The 22729-nt window shown below is 31.2% G+C and overlaps 1 protein-coding gene and 2 long non-coding RNA genes across 3 annotated transcripts; 1 reads left to right on the top strand and 2 right to left on the bottom strand.

The window, feature by feature from the left end:
• Window positions 1-2371: 2371 nt before the first annotated feature.
• On the bottom strand, window positions 2372-2938 carry LOC121243008 (kiwellin-1-like). The gene has a single exon (XM_041141057.1). The coding sequence runs from the start codon at window positions 2936-2938 to the stop codon at window positions 2372-2374; it is 567 nt and encodes a 188-aa protein (XP_040996991.1).
• A 7548-nt stretch (window positions 2939-10486) lies between these two features.
• Window positions 10487-13704, bottom strand: LOC121249207. The gene is made up of 3 exons (XR_005937612.1): window positions 13412-13704; window positions 12506-12610; window positions 10487-10746 (listed from the first exon to the last, which is right to left on the bottom strand). It is a non-coding gene; the product is annotated as an uncharacterized LOC121249207 (long non-coding RNA).
• On the top strand, window positions 10984-11678 carry LOC121249214. Its single transcript, XR_005937613.1, has 4 exons — window positions 10984-11119; window positions 11202-11211; window positions 11310-11372; window positions 11505-11678. It is a non-coding gene; the product is annotated as an uncharacterized LOC121249214 (long non-coding RNA).
• Window positions 13705-22729: the final 9025 nt, after the last annotated feature.

The raw sequence follows: 22729 nt of genomic DNA on the forward strand, positions 1-22729 counted from the left end.
TTAGGATCAAGATATCCCTATGTTCTTATCCAAACTTAAGGGTTTCATGTGTGAAAAAGATAGATACATGAAGTAAGGCCTATATAAGTCTTTCTCTCTCCAACTTCAGACCATGTCAAACTTGAGGAAATTGTTTTCTGTAAGTCTTGGGATAGAAGTTTCCTAGAGAGCTTGATTGAGCTCTAGGACCTTGAGTAGAAGAGATAAACATATAAAGTTAGAGTTAGCAATATATGACACGATCCCTAAACCAATACGAATACGACACGAAATAAGTGAGTTTGAATTTGATATAAATGGGTCTGTGTCTAAACGGATTGACCCAATAAAAGACAATTAATAAATAGATCAATTAATAAACAGATCAAATGCGGATAAAAAACATGTGTGTAATCTTCTCTTATGAGAAAACATACCATTTGTTTAAAGGCCAACAAATTAAACCTATAAAAGAGTATAAGAGCATGTGAATTACTCCACCACCATCATATACGACCATTATTAGTTTTACATATTTTCGAGTGTCATTTATCAATCAATGTGAAATTTCTAAGTAATTCAACTAGAGAAAACTATCTCTTAGAATCTTATGTCAGCCCATGAGCCGCAGGATGCAAATGGATCCCAATAAAGCTTAAGATTATTAGATTGGTCTAGAATCGAGATTTTATCACCACTGCCATTGCAAATTTGCAATATAAAGTGGTTTTCAACCAAGAGTTTTGTTTAGATCCACGAACGTCCGATGAAAGCACTTTGTACATTGAGGCAAATCCAAGAAAAGAATAGTTACTAATTTAACCATTTAATGTCTTTCCATTTCGAAAGAAGCCGAAAGAAAGGCTGTATCCTTTTTTGGCTTACATAATTGAATGTAATATTCTATCATAAGTATTGTAATATTCCAACATCTCCCTCAAACTCTAGACAATGATGAAAACATTATCTTGAATTTGGAAATATGATCACATTATCGGCCAGGTGGATAGGACTTGGAGAACTGATGACCTGACAGAAGGAGTCTCTGTGGCACATGGTGCAATTGGATAGAGGGCAGAAAACTTAAGGCAATTACAAAGAAGCTATATATGGTGGTGATTTGTGTAAATAAAATAACAATTGAAGTTGTTTAGGGTGTGGAAGCTAACTTATGTATCGGATTGATGATGAAAAAGAGGGTAACATCTGTTAAATGTGTATGAAGCCTCTGGAGGATGTGTGATGAGCAGAAAAGAATACCAAATAACACGTTGAACACAAGACTTATCACGAATGAAAAAAAAAAAAAGTTACAAGACACACTAGGAAGTCAGTGGCTCTGATGCCAAAATGCAGATGACAACTTGTACAGACAATTGGTGGTTTGATATGAAAAAAAATAGAATTGAAAAAGAAGTGTAACTGGTGTGTAAAGAATTGTACATGTCAAGTGCTAAAAGACTGTTAAACTGGACATGAGGTGCTATGTAAATAGCAAAGTGAAGGAACATGCCTGCAAACAAAAAGATGGAGTACGAACACAAATGATTCTATAAGAGATACTAAGATTGAGTATTCTCTTAAAATATATAATAGAAAAGGAGATGGAGAATGAGGAAGGAGGGAGAGAGGATTTGAGGTGTGAAATCACCACTTGTCCCAACATTTTAAACTTATGGGAAGAAATAGATTTTATGATTTATATTTTGTCTTAACACTCACTTTAATATGCTGGCCCAACACTCATACTTTGATACCATGTGAAGTGTAGAGTTAGAGTCCGAACTCAGAACATCTGCTCTGATTCCATGTAAAAATATAATATAATAGAAAAAAAGTTGAAGAAGAGAGAAAACCAGAATACTTCCATATGCATATGGTGTAGCATGGCAAACAAGAAATCGATAAAACAATATAGGTGTAGGGAACTATATATTTTGGGTGATTCATAGACAATTTTCAGGTCAAGCATAATCCACTGTCATGGTGAGACTGGAAGATTGGTTTTTAGCACCGTTTTTATTTTTTTCTTTCATGGAAAATTACTCATAGTAGATGTCACTTGCCTCGTGGCCCTTGTACATCCCAACTCCAAGACCCTCATGAGCACTTAATGTTAATATAACAAAATAGATTTATTTCATGCAAAATTTTCAGGATGCTGAATACAAACAGGGTTTTAATTTCTTAGGCATTCGGTTCATGATGAAGTACTTGCAAGTTGCAAAGAAAATCATAACTAGTATAACATATACTCCAGAAAAACACAGAAATGCCAAAGAAAGCTAGTAAAATAAACACGCCTTTGTATTCATAGTAATACCATACACGTAAAAACATATAAATCACAATGAACCTCCATCAAGTGTAGTATATGCTAAATTAATGGAAACTAAGCATCAGACCAATAAATGTCTAATTCACCCCAATCATTTAATGGCACTCCCAAAGCCTTCCAAACAGCTTTAGAGGCATCAACAATGTTGTTAGGACATGGAGGTTGGTAATCATGGTCCGCATCACAACCCATAGTGGAATCACATTCGTCAACTACCTTGGCCTTGACACTCCTTCCATTGCCATAGATGGTGATATAATTTAGACACCTTTGCTTATTGTTGAACCATCCTGTTGACAGTGCTACCACAGGAGTGTCATCAGAGTGATATTTGTTGTCGCATTCCGATGGTCCACCACCATCCCCACCTTTCTGGAAGCTGTTGATGGTTAGCGTCGCCTTTGTATGGCTAGACACGGGGGGAGAACACTTATAAATTGTGTAAGGCTTGCCTTGCACGCAACAATCAGAGTCATTTTCTTCATTACATTGTCCTGGTGGAGGCTTTTTCCCCCTTATCATTCCACTAGGCTTGCAAGTCTGAGCTTCAACTCTCGACCACTTCGTGAGAAGAAGAAAGAAGAAGAGGGCAAAACTTGTAAAAACAATTTGGTTCTTCATCTTCTTTTTCCTCTTTCGGTTTGGTTATGTTTGGTGTGAAGAAGTTGTAGTGGCTGTGTCCTATTTATTGAGATTAACTACTCCAAATAGATATTTTAATGTCAAAGTAGGACATGTGTGTAGTCATATCTTTTGAGGAAATACAGTTTTTCTTTGAAAGTTCATTTGGTATTTACATCTATCTTGGAAAGGAACAAAACTCGACTCAACAAATTATAATTAAAATATAAAAAATCATATTATAAAACTATGCTGATTACGTACGTTACCATATAATTAAGGAGCCTTACTTTTGTATCTTTTGTCAAGAATCTTTTATCTTATCGAATTGCCTTAATTTATTCGAAAAGAATAAATGTTTTCATTCCTTTGAATCTGGTGACGGTCAATCAGCCTTGAGATGCATATCCAGTAGTAATGCTTTTGATGTCCAGAATCACCCCTTGTAATATGTTTTCTAACATCCCAAAATAATTTTGAGGGTAGTTACCATATTGGCTTGTAGGATTTGATATTTTTCAAATGAGTCCTCGATATAAGAAAAAGAAAACAAAAGAAAAAAAAAAAATCTTGTCGGGATTCCTAAGATAATACTTATATATCACATGATCTCTACATCCAAATTCCCTTATTTTGTTAATGAAATATATAACTTTACATGAAACTCATTTGTCACTGTTTTTTTAAGAATTTATGAACCTGTTTGGGATTGTGTTAGGGATAATACAAAGTGCTTAAATAGTTTCAAAAGATCTTTAATACAGAAGGTAGTTACAATTTAAAAAAAGCCTATCAAATGGCGAAAATACTAATACAACTTTCAGATAGTAATAGCTTTATCCTGTGATCTTATCACTACATACAAAACATTACCTCAAATGACCTTTTATGTCGTTTCTTCCTCAAAAATTATTTTTTTAAGCACTATAACTAAGAATCCTAAAACTAAAAGCTATATTATCTACCATAATCCTAAAAATGCACTAAAAAATGTCAATTCGCATGCCACATCAACAATAACCAATATTCTTTTTAATAAATGTTATAATATTAAAGGCATTGAAAAAATAGGTTATAAAATAAAATGACTTGAGATTCAAAATATGACAAAAATTAAAAAAATATTAAACTTATAAACTTAAAACCAAAGCCAAAATTAATAACCTATATTCTTTTAGAAAATAAAATTAATTAAAAATTATATATAAAAAAATATCAAAATTAGAAAAAAAAATCTAAAATATATTTGAGAAAAGACTGAAATTACAAACAAATTATAATTTTAAAAAGAAAAAAATTGAGCCACCCACAAACGAGGAGTGGCACTCATCGTGGATTTCCGGCCACCACAAGCTGACACTGGAAAACCGCTAAGGGGTGGCTCACGAGGGCTGCCCTATATATGGGTGGCCACCTTCAACCACTAATCACCCCTTGGGTACTGGAGCCCTTTTGTTTTCTCTTTTCTTCACTATAATTTTTTGTTAATTTTAGTCTAATGATTGACTTTTTGTGACACAATTTATCTTCGCAAAAAGTAATATTTTAGCGACGATATAAAACTCGTAGCTAAACAATTATCTTCAGTGAGAAAAATTTTAAATTCATCGCTGATATTACTTTTAATGATCAAAATTATACCGTCATTTGTATTGGCCACAAATACATAAGCGGGAAAATTTTCGACTAAATGAGAAAGTAATTATGACAATAATTATAGAATTAGCAATGATTGTAATGGTCGCTAACAATCTTGTTACAATTGAGTGTTGCCAACGAGTTGCATTTTCTCATAAATATTTTATTTTTAGTAGGTAAGATCATTTTGTCATAAATAATAAGTTTTAGTGAAGATATAATTTTTTATCCTTTATAATCTAATAATTAATTTTATGCGACCCAATTTATCTTCGTAAAAGGTAATGTTTTAGCTACGATATAAAACTCGTAAGTAAAAGTTTATCTTTAATGAGGAAAACTTTAAATTCATCCCCAATATTACTTTTAATGACCCAAAATTATACCGTCATTTATATTGGTCGCAAATACATGTGCGGGAGAATTTCTCACCAAATGAGAAAGTAATTGTAACGACAATTATAGAACTAGCAACGACTATAATCATCACTAATAATTTTACTGCAGTATAGTATTGCCAACGAGTTGCATTTTGTCATAAATAATAAGTTTTAGTGAAGTTATAATTTTCTGTCAATTATAGTCTAATAATTGACTTTTTACTATTTGATTTATCTTTACAAAAAGTAATGTTTTAGCGACGATATAAAGGATTATCATGACTTTGTGGTACTAATTCTTTTTATGTTTTTATTAGTCTTGAGATATGTATTTTTTTTATAGAGTTTAATAAAAAGATAAACTTAATTTAGATATTAACATAAAAGGAAGCAAAATAAAAAAAAAAAAAAAAAAACTAGGACGCAGGGGCATGATAAAAAAAATTGGGACGAAGGGGCGCGAAAAAAAAAAAAAACAGCTGGAATGAAGAGGCTTAATAGACTGAGAGAGAGAGAAAAAAAAAGAATAACAGAAGAGGAAAGAGGCATATAACTCAAGGAAAAGAGTAAAAAAATAGTTAAAGCTTGACGCAACAAACGGGATAAAGCAAACAGCACGCCGAACGAAATTAATAAAAAATATATATAAATATGCAAAGCAGAAGGGCACCTGCAGAACGAAATTCAACAAATAAAAACACTAGGCTGTGCGGCGCAGGAGTATTATGAATTTGAGAGGAGGAAGATTGAAATTGGACAATTGTGTTTACGTAGGTAATTTTTATTCTTTTATATTTTTTTTAAATATTATTTTAATGTTTCTTTACATTCAAATTTTAGAATTTATTTTTATCAATATATCTAGTTAAGTTTGAGGATGAAATCTCTTTGATGATTATATTGTAGTATTATTTATGAGATTGATTTTTTCTCCAGTTATGTATGTATTCAACTATTTATTATTCTTACTTCGTATTAATTGAAGATAAAGTTCTTGATATGAGTTCAATCATATTTTTCTCATGATACAGAATAATCTTAATCAATTGAGAGCCTAAATTATAATTTTGTCAAAAATAAAATCTGATATCTTTTGTGATTTATTTTAACAGATATAAGTAATGATTTGATTTTGTATTTTTGAGCGAACAAGAACATGAATACTTTAAATATTTTCTTAGAAATAGGTTTCAACGATGCTATTTTTCATGATAACAAAATTGAATTCTAGAGTATCATGTAAATATTTCAGAAGAATCAATTTTCATAAATATATTATTATGAATTAATACGATGGATTCTAAAACTTTAGTTCATTATCCATTAATATTTTATTCGTTTTTTAGATTAATTTTCATCTTCATAATTTATTTTAGTTCTTTTATTGTGATTAGTTTATTAAATTAATTATTTCTCGTTTTGATTAATTGATTGTTTAGTTCTTAATTTTTTGTTTTATTTTACAACTCATCTTTATTAGAATTTATTTGGTTTATAATTAATTAGATTTCTATGTTTTTAGAAGTTTCTGTGAGTTCGACCTCGTTCTTGCTATAACTATACTTTGGTACGATTCGTCCACTTGCAAGTACAATTAAAATTTCACAACAATCTTGCTGATATCTTTACGTTCTAGAAGCACTGTAAGTGTTATTTTTCTTTCAATTAATTATTTTAATGTTTATTTATATTTAGGTTTTTGAATTTATTTTCGAAAACATGTCTATCTGAATTCTTAACTAAGATTGCAAATGAAACCTTATTATTATGAGATGTGATTTCTTTCCCAATTGTTTGTGTTCAATGATTAATTGTTCTTGCTTCAAGTCAATTGATAGAGATGGAATTATAGATATGGGTTCAATCATAATTTTCTCACGATCTTGAATAATCTTAATCAATTGAGAATGATAATATCGGAATTGTGCATAATTTTACTACTTTAAATAAAGATTTATCACAATTAAGTAGTGTTAATCATTATATTTTTACTAATTTCGAAATAATTATTTTTTCTCATTTAACTTTAAATTTTATTTTAATGAAGTAATTGAAATAATTATTTTTTTCTCATTTTATTTTAACAAATATAATTGATGATTTGACTTTATTATTTTAAAAGAAAAAGAACATGCCTTAGAATTATTTTTTATAAAATGATTTTAACGATATTATATTCCATGATAATGAAAGTTAATTTCTAAATTAAAATATAATTGTTAAGAGATGGTAAATTTATAATTTTTCACATATATACTTTTCAATTTTAGTTTTAGTTGAACTCGATTTGTTTGTTAAATTTTTTATAGGTACAACAAAATGGACAAAAGCTGGATGAATCTTACTAATAGAGTTTCTACAACATATGTATAAGGGGTAAACCAATTTATTAGTATTGCACGTGGTCATGTAGACAAACTAGGCAGGATCAGGTGTCCATGTGTTAAGTGTAAGAATGGATATTATAGGACTATAGATGTAGTGGAAGATCATATATTTATTAAAGGAATTGATAAGAATTACACGCAATGGACATTTCATGGAGAAGATGAAATATGGAATGAAAATCAAGTTCGTGACAATGCTAATAAGAATTATTGGACGGAAAATGTTGACGAAGTTGAAGAACTATTAGATGATGTTTACATGGGAACATTTATGGATACTAATATCGGAGAGTCTTCCAATAGCCAAGGTCCTGCATTGCCAGAATTGGGAAATAGAAATTTTGAACAGTTGTGGGAAGATTCTCAACGTCAACTTTATCCAGGTTGTGTGAAGTTTTCAAAATTGGCTTTCATTATAAGGTTGCTCCATTTGAAGATAATTAATAATTGGAGTAATAAGTCATTTGACATGTTGATCGACTTGTTGAGAAACGCACTTCCCGATGGGGAGACATTGCCTAAGTCATACTAAGAGGCAAAACAATTGAGACGGGGTTTGGGCTTTAATTATGATAAGATTGATGCATGCAAAAATGATTGTGTACTTTTTTGGAAAGAGCATGCTAGTAGTCAAAAGTGTCCTATATGCAAAAAGTCAAGATGGATTGACAATGAAAAAAAAGACAAGAAAATTCCTCATAAGGTGTTGCGGTATTTTCCATTGAAGCCAAGGTTGCAAAGGTTATTTATGTCAAAAAATACAGCTGAGGATATGAGATGACATAGAGAAAAAAGAGTTCAGGATTTGAATAATTTGAGACATCCAGCCAACTCTGTGATTTGGAAAGAATTTGATAAATCACATCAATGGTTTGCTCAAGAATCGCGCAACGTTCAACTTGGACTGGCAGCAAATGGTTTTAATCCATTTGGTAACATGAGTACATCTTACAGCGTGTGGCCGATACTACTTATGCCGTACAACCTACCTCCTTAGAAGTGTATGAAAGATCCGTACTTCATGATGATCTTACTTATTCCTGGACCTAAGGTACCTGGAAATGAAATTGATGTGTATTTGAGACCATTGATTGATGAGTTGAAGCAGTTGTGGGAAGAAGGTGTAGATACATTTGATGCATCAGTATCACAAACCTTTCGATTACATGCAGCATTATTATGGACAATAAATGATTTTCCTGTATATGCAAACCTCTCCGGATGGAGCACTAAAGGAAAATTAGCGTGTCCAGTGTGTAATGACGAGACAGAATCTATGTGGTTGAAATATGGGCAGAAGCATTGTTATATGGCTCATCGTCGCTTTTTGCAACCAGGGCATATTTGGCAGAAAAAAAAGGCTATTTTTAATGGTAAAGAAGAGCATAGATTGGCACCTCATGAACTGTCTGGCAATGATGTGTTAGAACAACTTATGAATGTTAGAGATATGCAATTTGAAAAAACAAATAAGAGAAAACGTGCAGTAGAGGAGTTGAATTGGACAAAAAAAAGTATATTCTTTGAGTTATCATATTGTCAACATTGAAATTAAGACACAACCTGGACGTCATGCATGTTGAGAAGAATATTTGTGATAATATCCTAGGAACGTTGATGAATATAAAAGGAAAGACAAAGGACACAATCAAAGCACGAAAGGATTTGTGTCAAATGGGTCTCAGGAAGGAACTACACATAAAAGAAGATGACGGTTCTTATCTAATGCCACATGCACCCTTCACATTGTCAAGTGATGAGAGAAAAAGTTTTTGTGCTTGGATAGAATATGTGAAGTTCCCCGATGGTTATGCTTCAAATATTTCTCAATGTGTGATTGTTGCTAATCGCAGGATATCAGGAATGAAAAGTCATGATTGTCATGTTTTTTTACAACGGTTACTCCCAGTTGCAATCCGTGGGTACTTACGAAAAGATATAAGGATGGCATTGATTGAGCTAAGTTTTTTTTTTAAAGAACTATGTTCACATACGTTAAACATAGAGGTTTTGAAGCAACTAGAAAGCAACATTATCATCATTCTTTGCAAGTTCGAAATGATATTTCTACCAGCTTTTTTTGATATAATGATACACTTAGCCATTCATCTACCACGTGAAGCATTGCTTGCAGGACCGGTGCAATTTCGATGGATGTATCCCATTGAAAGGTTTCTCGGCAAACTCAAAAGGTATGTGCGAAATTGAGCACGTCCAGAAGGGTCAATTGCAGAGGCATATATTGATGTTGAATGCTTGACATTCTGCTTCATGTATTTTCATGATGTTAAGACAAGATTTAATCATGTAGAGCGAAATACTGATATTGGGCAAGGGAATGAATGCAGAGGTTTGTCCATTTTTTCTCAGAATGTTCGTCCATTGGGATCCTCAACATTTCGCAGTTTAGATGAACGACTTTTTGCAAAGGCACAATGGTATGTGATCAAAATGCTTTGAATAGAAGCAACTTGAAAGTTAACCACGTGCCTGGATCAAAATCATTTGCTCGACTTTTCGAAGTAAAGGTATTTTTTAATTGTCATTTATACATTGTGATTTTTAATAATAGAGATTTTTTTTCTTAATTTTTTTAATCTGTTGAAGCGTGGGGAGGATACTACTCTGATTGATTTTTATAAACTCACACACTCGAAAGATGGCTCTTTCACGACTCCTACAGCAGAAGAAAATTATGTAAGTAATGCATTTTTCTTAACGAAATACCTTATTTCAACTTGAGCCTTGTTTTTTATCGTAACTCTAGCATATCTGTCTCTATTATATAAGAGCCTATCTCAAATGAACAGTACTTTTCTTGTTTTTCCGTGTGACATCCGTGTAGCACATATACTGCTTTTTATATTTTGTGTCCGTAAATGTCTTTTTATTATTTTAATATCTTTTTATATATAGATGTATCAGTATATATTATTTTAATTATGAAAAAGGATGAATTATGTCAGTAAATACTTGTATCAATATAAAATGTCAGTAATTTTATATTCCCGATATAAATTTTTTTATTATCTTCTTTAGTCAGTATATCATTTTAATTATGAAGAAAATTACTTGTGTCAGAATATATTTTAATTATGAGAAAAAAATTAATTTTATTAGAAATCTCTACACGCTTGTGTCAGTAGAAAGAAATTGCTTGTGTCAGTAGGAGAAAGAAATTACTTGTGTCAGTAGGAGAAAGAAATTACTTGTGTCAGTAGGTTGAATCAATACATGAATATAGATAATTATACTGATTTACATATTTAAATAATTAAAAATGATAATAAAAAAGAAAAAATCGCCACAGAAGAAGGAAACATTAAAAAAATATTGTAAAACAATCGGTCAAAATCTTCTGCCAAGACAAATATATTTGTCTCATACTCCAAATTGAGCTTCCCTACAAAATAAAATAAAATAAAATATATGTCAAATTTTTAATTTAAAAAAATACAACTGAGTGAATAAAAAAAACTGTAAAAAAAAACAAAAAAACCCATATGCATACTTCATTTCAAGACTTTTTCTCTCTATCTGATTTGGAAGATTTTCTTTTTATCTCTAATTTGATGTCTGATTTGATTAGTTTTACAGCTTTTACTTACTTTACAGCAGTCTAATGGGTGATATGGGTGATAGATAAGAGGTCTGGAAAGAGGACGCCTAGAAAGAGAGGGAACATACTTTAAAAGATGATGTTGTGTTTATCTTTAGGAGAGTTCCTATTTTCATAGTGTTCTTTGTTTGGTTCCAGATATTGTTCCTCACTACAGGTAATTTTCTGAAAAATCTTGTATTTTTTACTTCTTCTCTAATACTGCATTTTTTTCTTTTACGTACTGATCATCTTTTCAGCTTCTTTACCGTCTCTTCTCTTATTCTCTATTTTTTCCCTTTTACTGATTTTTAATATTTACTGCTGATTTTTACTGATGATTTCTTCTACTGATGATTTCTTTTCAGCTTCTTCTAAGGTGTTCTTACCAGCAGATTTCAAAAACTAAAATTTTCTGGTGTTTGATCATTGTAAGTGCATGATTGTTTAGTGTAATATTTTCTGTTAGTTATTTAGAGTAAATATTTTTTTACTTCCATGTTTTTTGTTCATTGGTTACTGCCATGCTTAGTATTTTCTTTGGGTTACTGATTTGTTTTCAGGTCTTGTTGATTGAAAACTTTTAGTGCTGGACATTTCTGATTCTTATCTTTGTAAGTGTATAATATTTTTATTTTGTATTTATTTTCCCCCTTTTTCATTTATTGTTTTTCTCTTTCTCGCTTTGTTGATATTTTGTTAGAGAAAACTATTGTATTCAAACATAATATACAATAATAGAGATAAAGAAAAGCCTTCAAAAAATCATATATTGTATATTTTTATTCTATTTTTAATTTATTATTTTTCTGTTTGATAGTGTGTTTCTAGCTTCGTTAGTCTTGTGTTTAAAGACACTATACCATGTACAAAAAACCAAACACAATATTAAATATACATAACCGAAAAGAAACTGTGAATGCACTTTAAAAAAAATTGGCAGACAAGTAAAAATAAAAGAAATGTTTCTGAAAGCCCTATCTACAAAAGAGGTTATGTAATAATCTTATTTACAAGAGATAACCTTATTTACAATATATAGTGAGAAATCAAACAAAAATTACTACAAAAATACAAACAAAAAAAAAAATACTTTAGAGCAAACTGGTTTGGTTCAAACCCAACACTTAACAGAAGAAAAAAATCCACACAGTAACCAATCTACAGAAACCAACACCATAAACAACTAGGCATGAGAGAAGAAAAAAAACATCCATTCAGCATCCAATAAACGTGATCTGGAAAGAACAGCTTAAACAAGTTATTTCCTTGTTTAATACAGAATACAGAATTGTCAAGCTATCTACATTTAGGGGAATTAAAACTACAAAATTGTCAAGCTATTTACATTTAGGAGAATTAAGATTTCAACACGTTTGTTTAAACGTACTTTCAAATAGCTTTTTAGTAATTTAACCTAAATGAAGTGACGGCTAAACAAGTACAAAAAAAGTGAAGATTCCCAAAAGGCAATCTTGTTCCAAAGTGTATATTCAAGAAATAAGATAGCAAATTGTATAAAATGGAAAAAATTAAATACAAAACTAATAATGTAGTACTTTACCTCATCTCTGGGGGAACAAACTGCAAGCAAAGGCTTGATGAATACTCTGCTTGGTCCCGTTGCTAACCAAAACCTGATCAGGCGTGTAAGAGATCACACTCTCCTCTGCACAAACACAATTGTCCGTTAGACTACCCCAACTTAGAAAATGAACCCAATCCCATCAACGTGACCAATTACTACAACAACAACAAAAAAAAAAGTTAAAAAATTCTTTCAGATCTACTCAAATATATAAGGAATGAAAATGGTTTCTTCATTCTCTAATACCGAAAAAAAAAAATAATCTCCACATATGAAAAACAAAATAACCCTATAGGAAAGCACAACAAAATTAGTGAAAGAAAAAAAATAAAGATCAAGCGAAAAAAAATAACACTAAGATCTGAACAAGATCTCTTCAAATATATGAAGATCTGTTCAGATTACAACAAAAAAAGTTGGAAAAAAAATTCTTTCAGATCTACTGAAGAAAAAAAAATCTTTCAAGTAGATCTGTAAGTAAAGGGTTTCTTCATTTGCCTACACCGAAAAAAAAAATAATCTCCACATATATGAAAAACAAAATAACCCGATAGTAAAGCACAAAAAAATAAGTGAAAGAGAAAAAAAAATAAAGATCAAGAGAAAAAAAATAATAAGAACACTAAGATCTGAAAATATATCTATAGAAAATATGAACAGCTTGAACAGCTTTAAAGATGTTCGGATCTATAGAAAATATATCAATAAAATGAGTTAAAAAAATCCACTTGATCTTTAGAACACTTATGATCTGAAAATAATAAGAACACTTGATCTTTCACATCTTTAAAGCTGTTCAGATCTATAGAAAAAAAATAGAAATAAAACATGTTAAAAAAATCTAGATCAACTTAGATTTGTAGGAAATATCTCTTTATCTACCTGCAGATCCACGATGGAAACAAAAATATAGACAGCTGCAAATAGCAAATGTGGCCAAAAATATGAGAAGTAAGAGTGGGCTTACGGGAGATAGATAGAGAGATAGAGACGGGAAGATGAAAAAAAGTAAGAAAAAGAAAGAAAGAAGAAAGAGTGAGCGAGAGTGAGGGAGATGAGAAGATTATTTAATAGAAATCGAGAGAGATATCAGACAGCAAGAAATATATGAGAGAAAGAGAAGAATAAAAGTGAAAAAAAGAAATAAAAGAATGCGAGTGAGAGTGAGAGAGAGAGAGAGACGGAAAAGGATGTAGAAGATATGCTTAATGCCTGAATATGTTATAAATGCTTTTTATAAATTGTACTTGTTAAAGTCATTTCCCACTCAAACATTATGTCAGCCATTACTTCTTGTTTGTCACGTGATATGTACTTAAAGTCATTTCCCGCCTAAATAATATGTCGGTCATTACTTCTTGTGAATATATACTTGCTTGATTTCTCTTTCACTAATAAAACATGTCATTTTATGTCCGTCATTGCTTGTCATGTGATTTTATTTATTTAACTAGTATAATTATCGTCTAACTTGTTAATTGTAATTCTCATGATAATAATATTATATTATTATTAATTAATTTAAAAATTAGAGTGTGTCTTCAGTCAATCTCATCTAACTGATACCATTAATAAAAACAGCACTAGTGACAACTCCAAATCATTATAATTGAATGGTGGGAAGTAATTTGTGTTAGAATCAAATCAACGGCTTGAAAAATAAATATTATAGTGTTTAAATAACGCCTTATTTGAATTTAAAACTCACATTAACTCATCTCAATTAATTTCATTTCATCGATATAAATTTATATATAAAATATAATAAAAAATTCAATTTTTTTAAATCTTAAAATAATTTTTTATAAAATATATTAAAAAATAGATAAATATGAAATTTACATAAAAAAAATTATTTTTTAATTATAAACTCATTCTTTTTTTAAAAAGTTACGTTGAGGTTCATATCACATGGTCCAGTGAGTTAAGAAGCATCATAATTATGCTTGCCACGTGATTTTATTTATTTAACCGGTATAGTTAATCTTAAATCTATTATGGTTTTTAAAAAATATATATATAGTTACAATGTATTTTAAATTATTTAGTTTGAATAATATTATATATATATCAGATTGACACATAAACCCAAGTCCAACGGTGAAGATTTAAAATTCTAAAATTATTTATATATATATATATTATTTTGTAGGAGAGAGGGAAGATATATGGGAAATCGTGAAGGTGGGATCCAATAACAGCTGCAACTGACATACCACGTTTCTCTTAACTTTTTTGACCTTTTTCTTCACCTCTACTTTTTTTTTTAAATATTATTATTGTTTGAATAAGTTCAAAAGTTAAAAAAAATAAAAAATAAAAAGAATCTGCTGAACCACCACAAAATTGACACGTCAGCTAGGTCAAGGTGATCATCTTTTCGATTACTCTCTTGATCATCTTTTAAAGATAGAGGCAATTCGATATTTATTTACCGGTGATAAAACGGAAATTTATGAAAATAATAATTAAATTTAAAGGTCTTCATACAACTTAAATGCATATTCATATTTTGGTTAGGTATGAGTAAAATCTTTTACATTAGATTAGTCAAACTACTAAACCTAAACATATGAGTTACAGAATGTGCAAGTTCCATGCACTTCTAGAAAAAAAGTTAGAGTTCATTATTATAAAAATAATTTTTTTATATGAGTCTCAAATTTATCCAATTTTTTTAAATGAAATATTATGTGAAATTTACACGTCCTAAGATTATTTCTACCATGCATCACTCATCTAACATTCGTCTTTTAAAAATGTAAATATAATAATATTACTATTATGACATAATTAACTGTTCAATTAGAAAACATATCCAATACTTTTAGCTCAGATTGCAGGCCTACTACATATGTCATCTCAAAATCAACTTAACAAAACGAACACAACTTAGTGAAAATATGAAAATAAAAAATACAATAATACAACAAAAAAAATCATAACATTTTTGCTAATATTATAATTTTCTTTCTAATAATAGGTTTTACACATCCAAAAATTAAATGAAAAAAATTGCAAGAAAATGAAAAAATGCGAGTAAAACCTTTAGATCCAAATATAGATAAAAAAATGAATAACAAAAATACACAAACGGCACTTCGAAGACCAATGAAAAAGTATATCGCATCTAGATCCTGATTCATATGCAAAAATGAACAATGAAAATACAACAAAATGGAAATATATCTCAAATCCAAATGGAAATGCAAAACGAATAAAGATACCAGAAAACCTTCAAATCCAGATCGAAATGCAAAAATGGACAAGAAAAATACAACAAGATGCAAAAAAATCTCGAATAAATAGGAACCGAAACCACATAAATCTCGAATAAATAAGAACCTTAACGACATACACAAATGGCACTTCAAAGACCAACGATGTTATATGTGTGTTTGTGTGTGTGTGTGTGTGTGTGTATGTGTGTGTTTGTGTGTATACAATGCAATCAAAACTTACAATGTCGTTTGTGTCTAAACAGGAATTATCCTCCTTATCAAGAGATCTAAATATATAAAAGACTCTCCACTGTTCATTTCAAGACCTGTAAGTGCCTTTATATATATATATATATATTATTATATGTCACTGCCTTGGAGACGTTTATTTCGCATTAAGTAGTTATTAATTATTCATTTAGTTTGGGTTGTGTGGAACAGTATTATCCAACGTTTAGAAGAATTGTTTGCTTCGTTAACATAATGAGAAGTGGTAAGATTGTGTTAATGAGTTATGTAGCATTTGTTTTCAAATAGTAATATTAGTTTTATAAAAGTTAAGCTTTGAAACTATTTTTTGAAGATCATGGAAAACAACCGGCGAAGAAAATCTCGTATAAAGATTTACCTGAAGAGAAAAAAGAAAAACTCCGTAAAAAACAGAGAGAAAGATATGCTAAAAAAAAAGCATCTAGAAGCAATTCCATCCAATTAAAAGATTCAGCTTCGTTTGGGGGTGATCAAATGACTATGTCAATTGATGAACCTTCAAATAATGATGTCCAACATATAAACATCATTCAGGATTTCACTGTTCTACAAAAAGTGTCAAAGAGACAACGAATTTTCCGCGCTGGTGTTGATATCGATGAATTGGTTTCGTCTCATGAAGTATGTGTTCCTCCTGGTGTTAATGTCTGTATAGTTGATTCAGAGGTAACTTCATCATTAAACAATGTGGCGAATCGTTCTGATTGTCTGAGTGATTCTATAGATTTCCTGACACGTAAATCAGGAAACACAAACATAGATGAAACGACTGTCTCTAATCAGTTTTTGATTCAACAGATTTTCTTGAAATTATTTTTTCATATTTCTTATTCAAGCAGCTTTATATTCTTTTTTATTGAAATTTGGGAACATCCTATTCAAATAGGCTCCATATGTTGTTCGGGAAGAGTCAAGTTTTGAAACAAGTATACCATCATCTCGTAGGGGTAAAAAACAAGTATAATTATATTATTCGTTCTTATTCTATTGTCAACTCTTGACACTCTTCCGGCAGTGTCCTTAGCCAGATCATTCAAACAATTCGATGGGTTTACGCCTATTGTCTTCTGTTCATTTTTAAACTCAATAGGTGGGGAGCATCGTTGCTTTGTTGGACGTAGATAACTATTGCAAGTTGTGCCATCTGAAGCATATTCCTTGCCGTATGTGCCTTGTTGCAGACATTGTAAAGCAAAGCGATTCTATCATGAAACAAACGGATTTTGCTGTGCAGATGGGACAATTTCTTTGGCCACAAATGATGTCCATGATCAGTTTTATGATCTTTTTACCTCCGATGCAGATGAAGCCGCACATTTTAAGACCTATGTTCGGACTTATAATAACAAGTTCGTGTTTACATCTTTTGGAGTTAAATTCGATAGAGATCTTTGCAGACGAAATAGAGAGATTTATACCTTCCGAACTCAGGGACAGATCTATCACTATATCGATGATTTAGTCCCTTTAAATGGTCGTCCTTCTTCTCTCCAATTGTATTTCTATGATACTGAGCACGAATTAGAAAATCGTATTTCTGATTCAGATAGAATGAACCCATCAATTATAGCTCAACTCATCGATATTCTTCGCATCAATCCATATTCTGTGTTTTTCCGATCTCTTGGTGATTTGCCAAATTTGAAAAATCAAGTAATCCATATAAGATCAGATGCTGGCCTAGATCAGCGTGTGTTCAATGCCCTAACATCTTCACAAGTTGCAGCAGTATGGGTTGAAAATGAAGATGCAGATCAGTTGGGAGGACGGGACATTTGTGTCTTTAGTCATTCTGGTGGAAGTCATATAGTTCAGTATTATTTTGGCTGCTATGATCCACTTCAATATCCACTCTTATTTCCTTTTGGGGATACTGGTTGGCACCAAGGTATTAAAAGGATCAATAGAGGAAGCACATTAATATGTAATGAAACAACCCAATCAATAGATCCTCACCAATCAATGTCAGCAGAAGAATTACTTACAAGAGAACAACGAGGTTAGAGTGTAATCTTAATCTTCCCATTTTGTACTTAGTTTGTACACGTCCAATTTTGTAATATTGCATTCCCCTTCAACTTTTGTAGCATTAAACAGAAAAATGAAGGATCCAATTGTTTCGTGCCGTGAATATTATTGCTATAATTACAAATCAGAGAAAATTTCAAATCAATTTTGTTGCTGTCTGGTCGTCTGTTGCAACAATTCGTTGTTGATATGTATGTTAAGATCGAGACGTCAAGATTAGATTATTTCCATAGCAAACAACAACATATTCGATCTGAGTTATATCAAAGTATTGTTGATACCATTACACTAGGGGAAACTAACGCTTCTAATGTTGGAAAACAGATTATTCTGCCTTCGTCGTTTATTGGGGGTCCAAGAGATATGCGAAAAAGATATATGGAAGCAATGGCTTTAGTTCAGCGTTATGGTAAACCAGACATTTTTTTAACAATGATATGCAATCCAAATTGGCAAGAAATTTCAAATGAATTACGCCTACATGAGGAGAGTCAAAATCGGCCTGATTTAGTTGCTCAGGTCTTTCGTGCAAAATTAAAAGAATTAAAGGATCGATTATTCAAGCAACAGATATTTGGAAAAGTTTCAGCATATGTTTATGTTATTGAGCACCAAAAAAGAGGCCTTCCACATGCTCATTTTTTAATTATATTACAAAGAGATTGGAAACTCTATGCACCTGAATCTTTTGATGAGATTGTATCGGCAGAAATACCTGATAAAAATACGAATTTGCACTTGCATAACGCCGTTGTCAAGCATATGATGCATGGACCATGTGGAGTGTTGAATCCAACAAATGTTTGCATGAAAAAAAATGGTTATTGCAAAAGCCATTATCCAAAAAATTTTGCATCAAGTACGACTGTTGGAAATGATTGCTTCCCAATATACAGGCGTTCTGACAATGGAATAACTGTCAAAGTGAGAGGTCATAATTTGGATAACCGTTGGGATGTTCCATATAATCCGTATTTGCTTGCAACATTTGACTGTCACATTAACATCGAGATTTGTTCTACTATAAAAGCAGACAAATATCTTTATAAGTACATTTACAAAGAGCATGATCGTGTTGCTTTCAATTTGGTTTCTAAACAAAATAATCAACAAATTGATGAAATCCAACAATTCCAATCAGCCCGATGGATTGCTCCGCTTGAATCTATGTGGAGAATATATGGCTTCGTTGTTAATGAAATGTACCCAGCAGTGTATAGCTTACATTTACATCTTGAGGATCAACACCAAGTAACTTTTCGAGCAAATGAAGACTTAATCAATGTTTTCAACTCTGATCGGTCTACAAAATCGATGTTAACAGAATTCTTTGTATTAAATCGAGTGGATGAGAATGCCAGGACATTGTTATACAAAGAATTTCCAGAATTCTATGTTTGGAGCCAACAATACAAAGAGTGGACTTGTCGAAAAAATAAAACTGTTATAGGTCGAATTATTACAGCAAATCCATTTGAAGGTGAGAGGTATTATCTGCGGATATTGCTAAATCATGTAAGAGGACCTTTGTCATTTGAAGATCTTAGGACAGTTGATGGTATTGTGGCTCCATCTTTTCGTGAGGCAGCAACTATGCATGGTTTGCTACAGAAAGACAGTGGTTTAGAAGATTGTTTACAGGAAGCATCTCTATATCAAATGCCGTCCAGTTTGAGACGGCTATTTGTAACTATATTGATTTATTGTAATTCAACCAATCCGAGAGAGCTTTGGGAACGTTTTGAGCAAGATATGTCAATTGATTTTTGGTCAACTGAAGATTCTATGTTGACTGTAAGAATGCAAGTTTTGCGCTCAATCTCTTTTACACTTGAATCAATGGGGAAAGACATTAATTCATTTCATCTTCTTGATGACGACATTTGTTTTGATGAAGACCAATTTGAATCTAGGGAAATCGATGATGAATTGGCTGTTGAAATTCCAGAAGAAGATACTGCTGCATCAGAAATCCTTAATAGTGAACAGCGATATTTCTATAATTCAGTTTTGAAAAATGTTTTTTCAAACAAAACTGCTACATTCTTTGTTGATGGCCCTGGTGGGACAGGGAAGACATTCCTGTACAAGGCACTTCTCGCTGCAGTAAGATCAAGAAAATTAATGGCACATGCAACTGCTTCATCTGGTGTTGCTGCATCTATCCTTCCTGGAGGTCGAACAGCACACTCACGCTTTAAGATTCCACTAGATACTGATGAACATAGCATGTGTTGTGTCAGTAAACAAAGTGCCATTGCAAAGCTACTACGTGTAGCAAGGTTAATTATATGGGATGAGGCCCCTATGTCAAGAAAACAACACATCGAAGCATTAGATAAAATGTTACGAGACATTAATGATTCAGAGTTAACATTCGGTGGAAAAGTTGTCGTTTTTTGTGGAGATCTTCGCCAGGTTTTACCTGTGGTTCGTAAAGGAACAAGACAAGAACAGGTTGACGCCAGTTTGGTTTCTTCTTATTTGTGGCCTACATTGATCAAATTTCGTTTAACTGAAAATATGAGAGTAAGATTGGATCCAGTTTTTTCAGAATATGTGTTAGAATCAGGCAACGGAATGCCACCAATCACAATTGACGAAATTGTAAAAATTCCTAATGGCATGCTTGTTCCCTATGAAAATTGACTGTACTTCTTTGGATCATTTAATAGATGTTGTTTTCCAAGATATTCATGAATATTCAATAAATATTTCAGCTATGATGAATCGGGCCATATTAACACCGAAGAACAGTTATATTGATGAAATAAATACATTACTGATTCATAGGTTTCCTGGTGAGCTTAGGCGATATTATAGCTTTGATGAAGCAATAGATGCATCTGAACAATCAGTTATGGAGGATTTTTTAAATACTCTAACCCCAAATGGACTTCCTCCTCATGAATTTTTACTAAAGATAAACTGTCCCATCATGTTGCTTAGAATAAACTGTCCCATCATGTTGCTTAGAAACATTAACCCTTCAGAAGGACTATGCAACGGAACACGTCTAATTTGTCGGGCTTTTGATCGAAATGTAATTGATGCAGAAATCGCAATTGGGCACCATAGTGGAAAAAGAGTCTTTATTCCAAGGATCCCATTCTTGCCAAATCTTGATGAAAATAGTGGTTTCCCATTCAAACGAACCCAGTTCCCTATCAGATTAAGTTTTGCAATGACTATAAATAAGTCACAAGGGCAAACATTGGATTTTGTTAGGATATATTTACCTCAACCTGTTTTCTCACATGGTCAATTATATGTGGCTTTATCAAGGGCTAAGACTGCATCTACAGTAAGGGTTTTAATACGGCCAGTGTCGACTGAACGATCAGAAAAGAACTGCACAAAAAAAATTGTCTATACAGAATTATTAAGATTAGCATGTTCAGATTAATGTTCTACAGGTAATGATTCAATTGTATAATTTGAGTTTAACTACTTAAACAAAATTATGCATTTTATAGAATTCTTTTTTCTGTATGTTTAGTATTGTGTTCTTTATTTCTCATTGTAATTTTTTTTTAATTTAGTATTGGGTTACTATACTTACACATTTAATATTTTTGTATGTGAACAGTTTTAAAGATGCGGATGGTTTATACATCGATAAAAGATATCACTCCAAGTACAAGGAATTGGAAAATCAAAATGATCGTGGCAGACAAGTCACCCAAACGAACAGGCCAACGCTAACCAGTGAAGTATCAAAGCCTAACATTGATTGATCCAGACGTATAATATTTATTTCTATCTATTGTCTTTTATTTTTTTTTGGTGTACTAACAACTGATAAATGATTTTGTTATTTTTGCATCATATTTATTAAGTTTTGTATTTTTATTTTTTTTACTACTAATTTGTAAAAAATCTTAAAAATATTATTTTTTTAAAACCCAAAAATAATTTAAAATAAACAAAATTATTATACTCAATTATTTATTACAATATTTTTTTTTGTAAATTATTTATTTCAATTTCTTATACTATACAGGGAAATCGAGTACAAGCAACAATGTTTGATAAAGATATAGACTCGCGAGATAATACTTTACATATTTTCCAGTCATATTACATCAGTAATGCATATGTAAGGCCACTGGATCCGAAGTATAGAATTGAAACACATGAATATCAATGGATCTTAAATTCCAAAACGATAATTGAGGAAGTTCCAAAAGATGAAGAACAATTGGAGGTACCAAAGTACCAACTCATTCCGTTCAATGAATTAGACGCTTACAAAGACTCAATTGCAGAAATAGGTAATTCACTCTTGATTTTAGAATATTTAATTATCAATATATTAAAAATTTAAATCTTATTTGTCAGATGTTTTAGCTGTTGCAATCAATATCAAGTCATGTAGAGAGATAACTTCAGTGCATGGACCAACAACTATTCAGGAAATATATGTCATTGATCAAAGGTAAAAATATTTTTTGGGTAGTTCACTTTTTTAAAATTATGTTTCAATCTTTATTTCTTGTATATTCTGTTAATTCTTTTTTTATTTCAATTTTTGTAGCTTAAACCCCATATGTTTAACTATGTGGGGTCAATTTGTGCAAGATGAATGCAAAAAAATCTCAGATATAATTGGGACAAAGCCAGTTATACTTGGAACAAGAATAAGAGTTGGTTCTTAAAATGATATTTTTAATAATTAACA

The sequence above is a fragment of the Juglans microcarpa x Juglans regia genome, chromosome 1D (genome assembly GCF_004785595.1).
Source record: "Juglans microcarpa x Juglans regia isolate MS1-56 chromosome 1D, Jm3101_v1.0, whole genome shotgun sequence".
Taxonomy (NCBI): domain Eukaryota; kingdom Viridiplantae; phylum Streptophyta; class Magnoliopsida; order Fagales; family Juglandaceae; genus Juglans; species Juglans microcarpa x Juglans regia.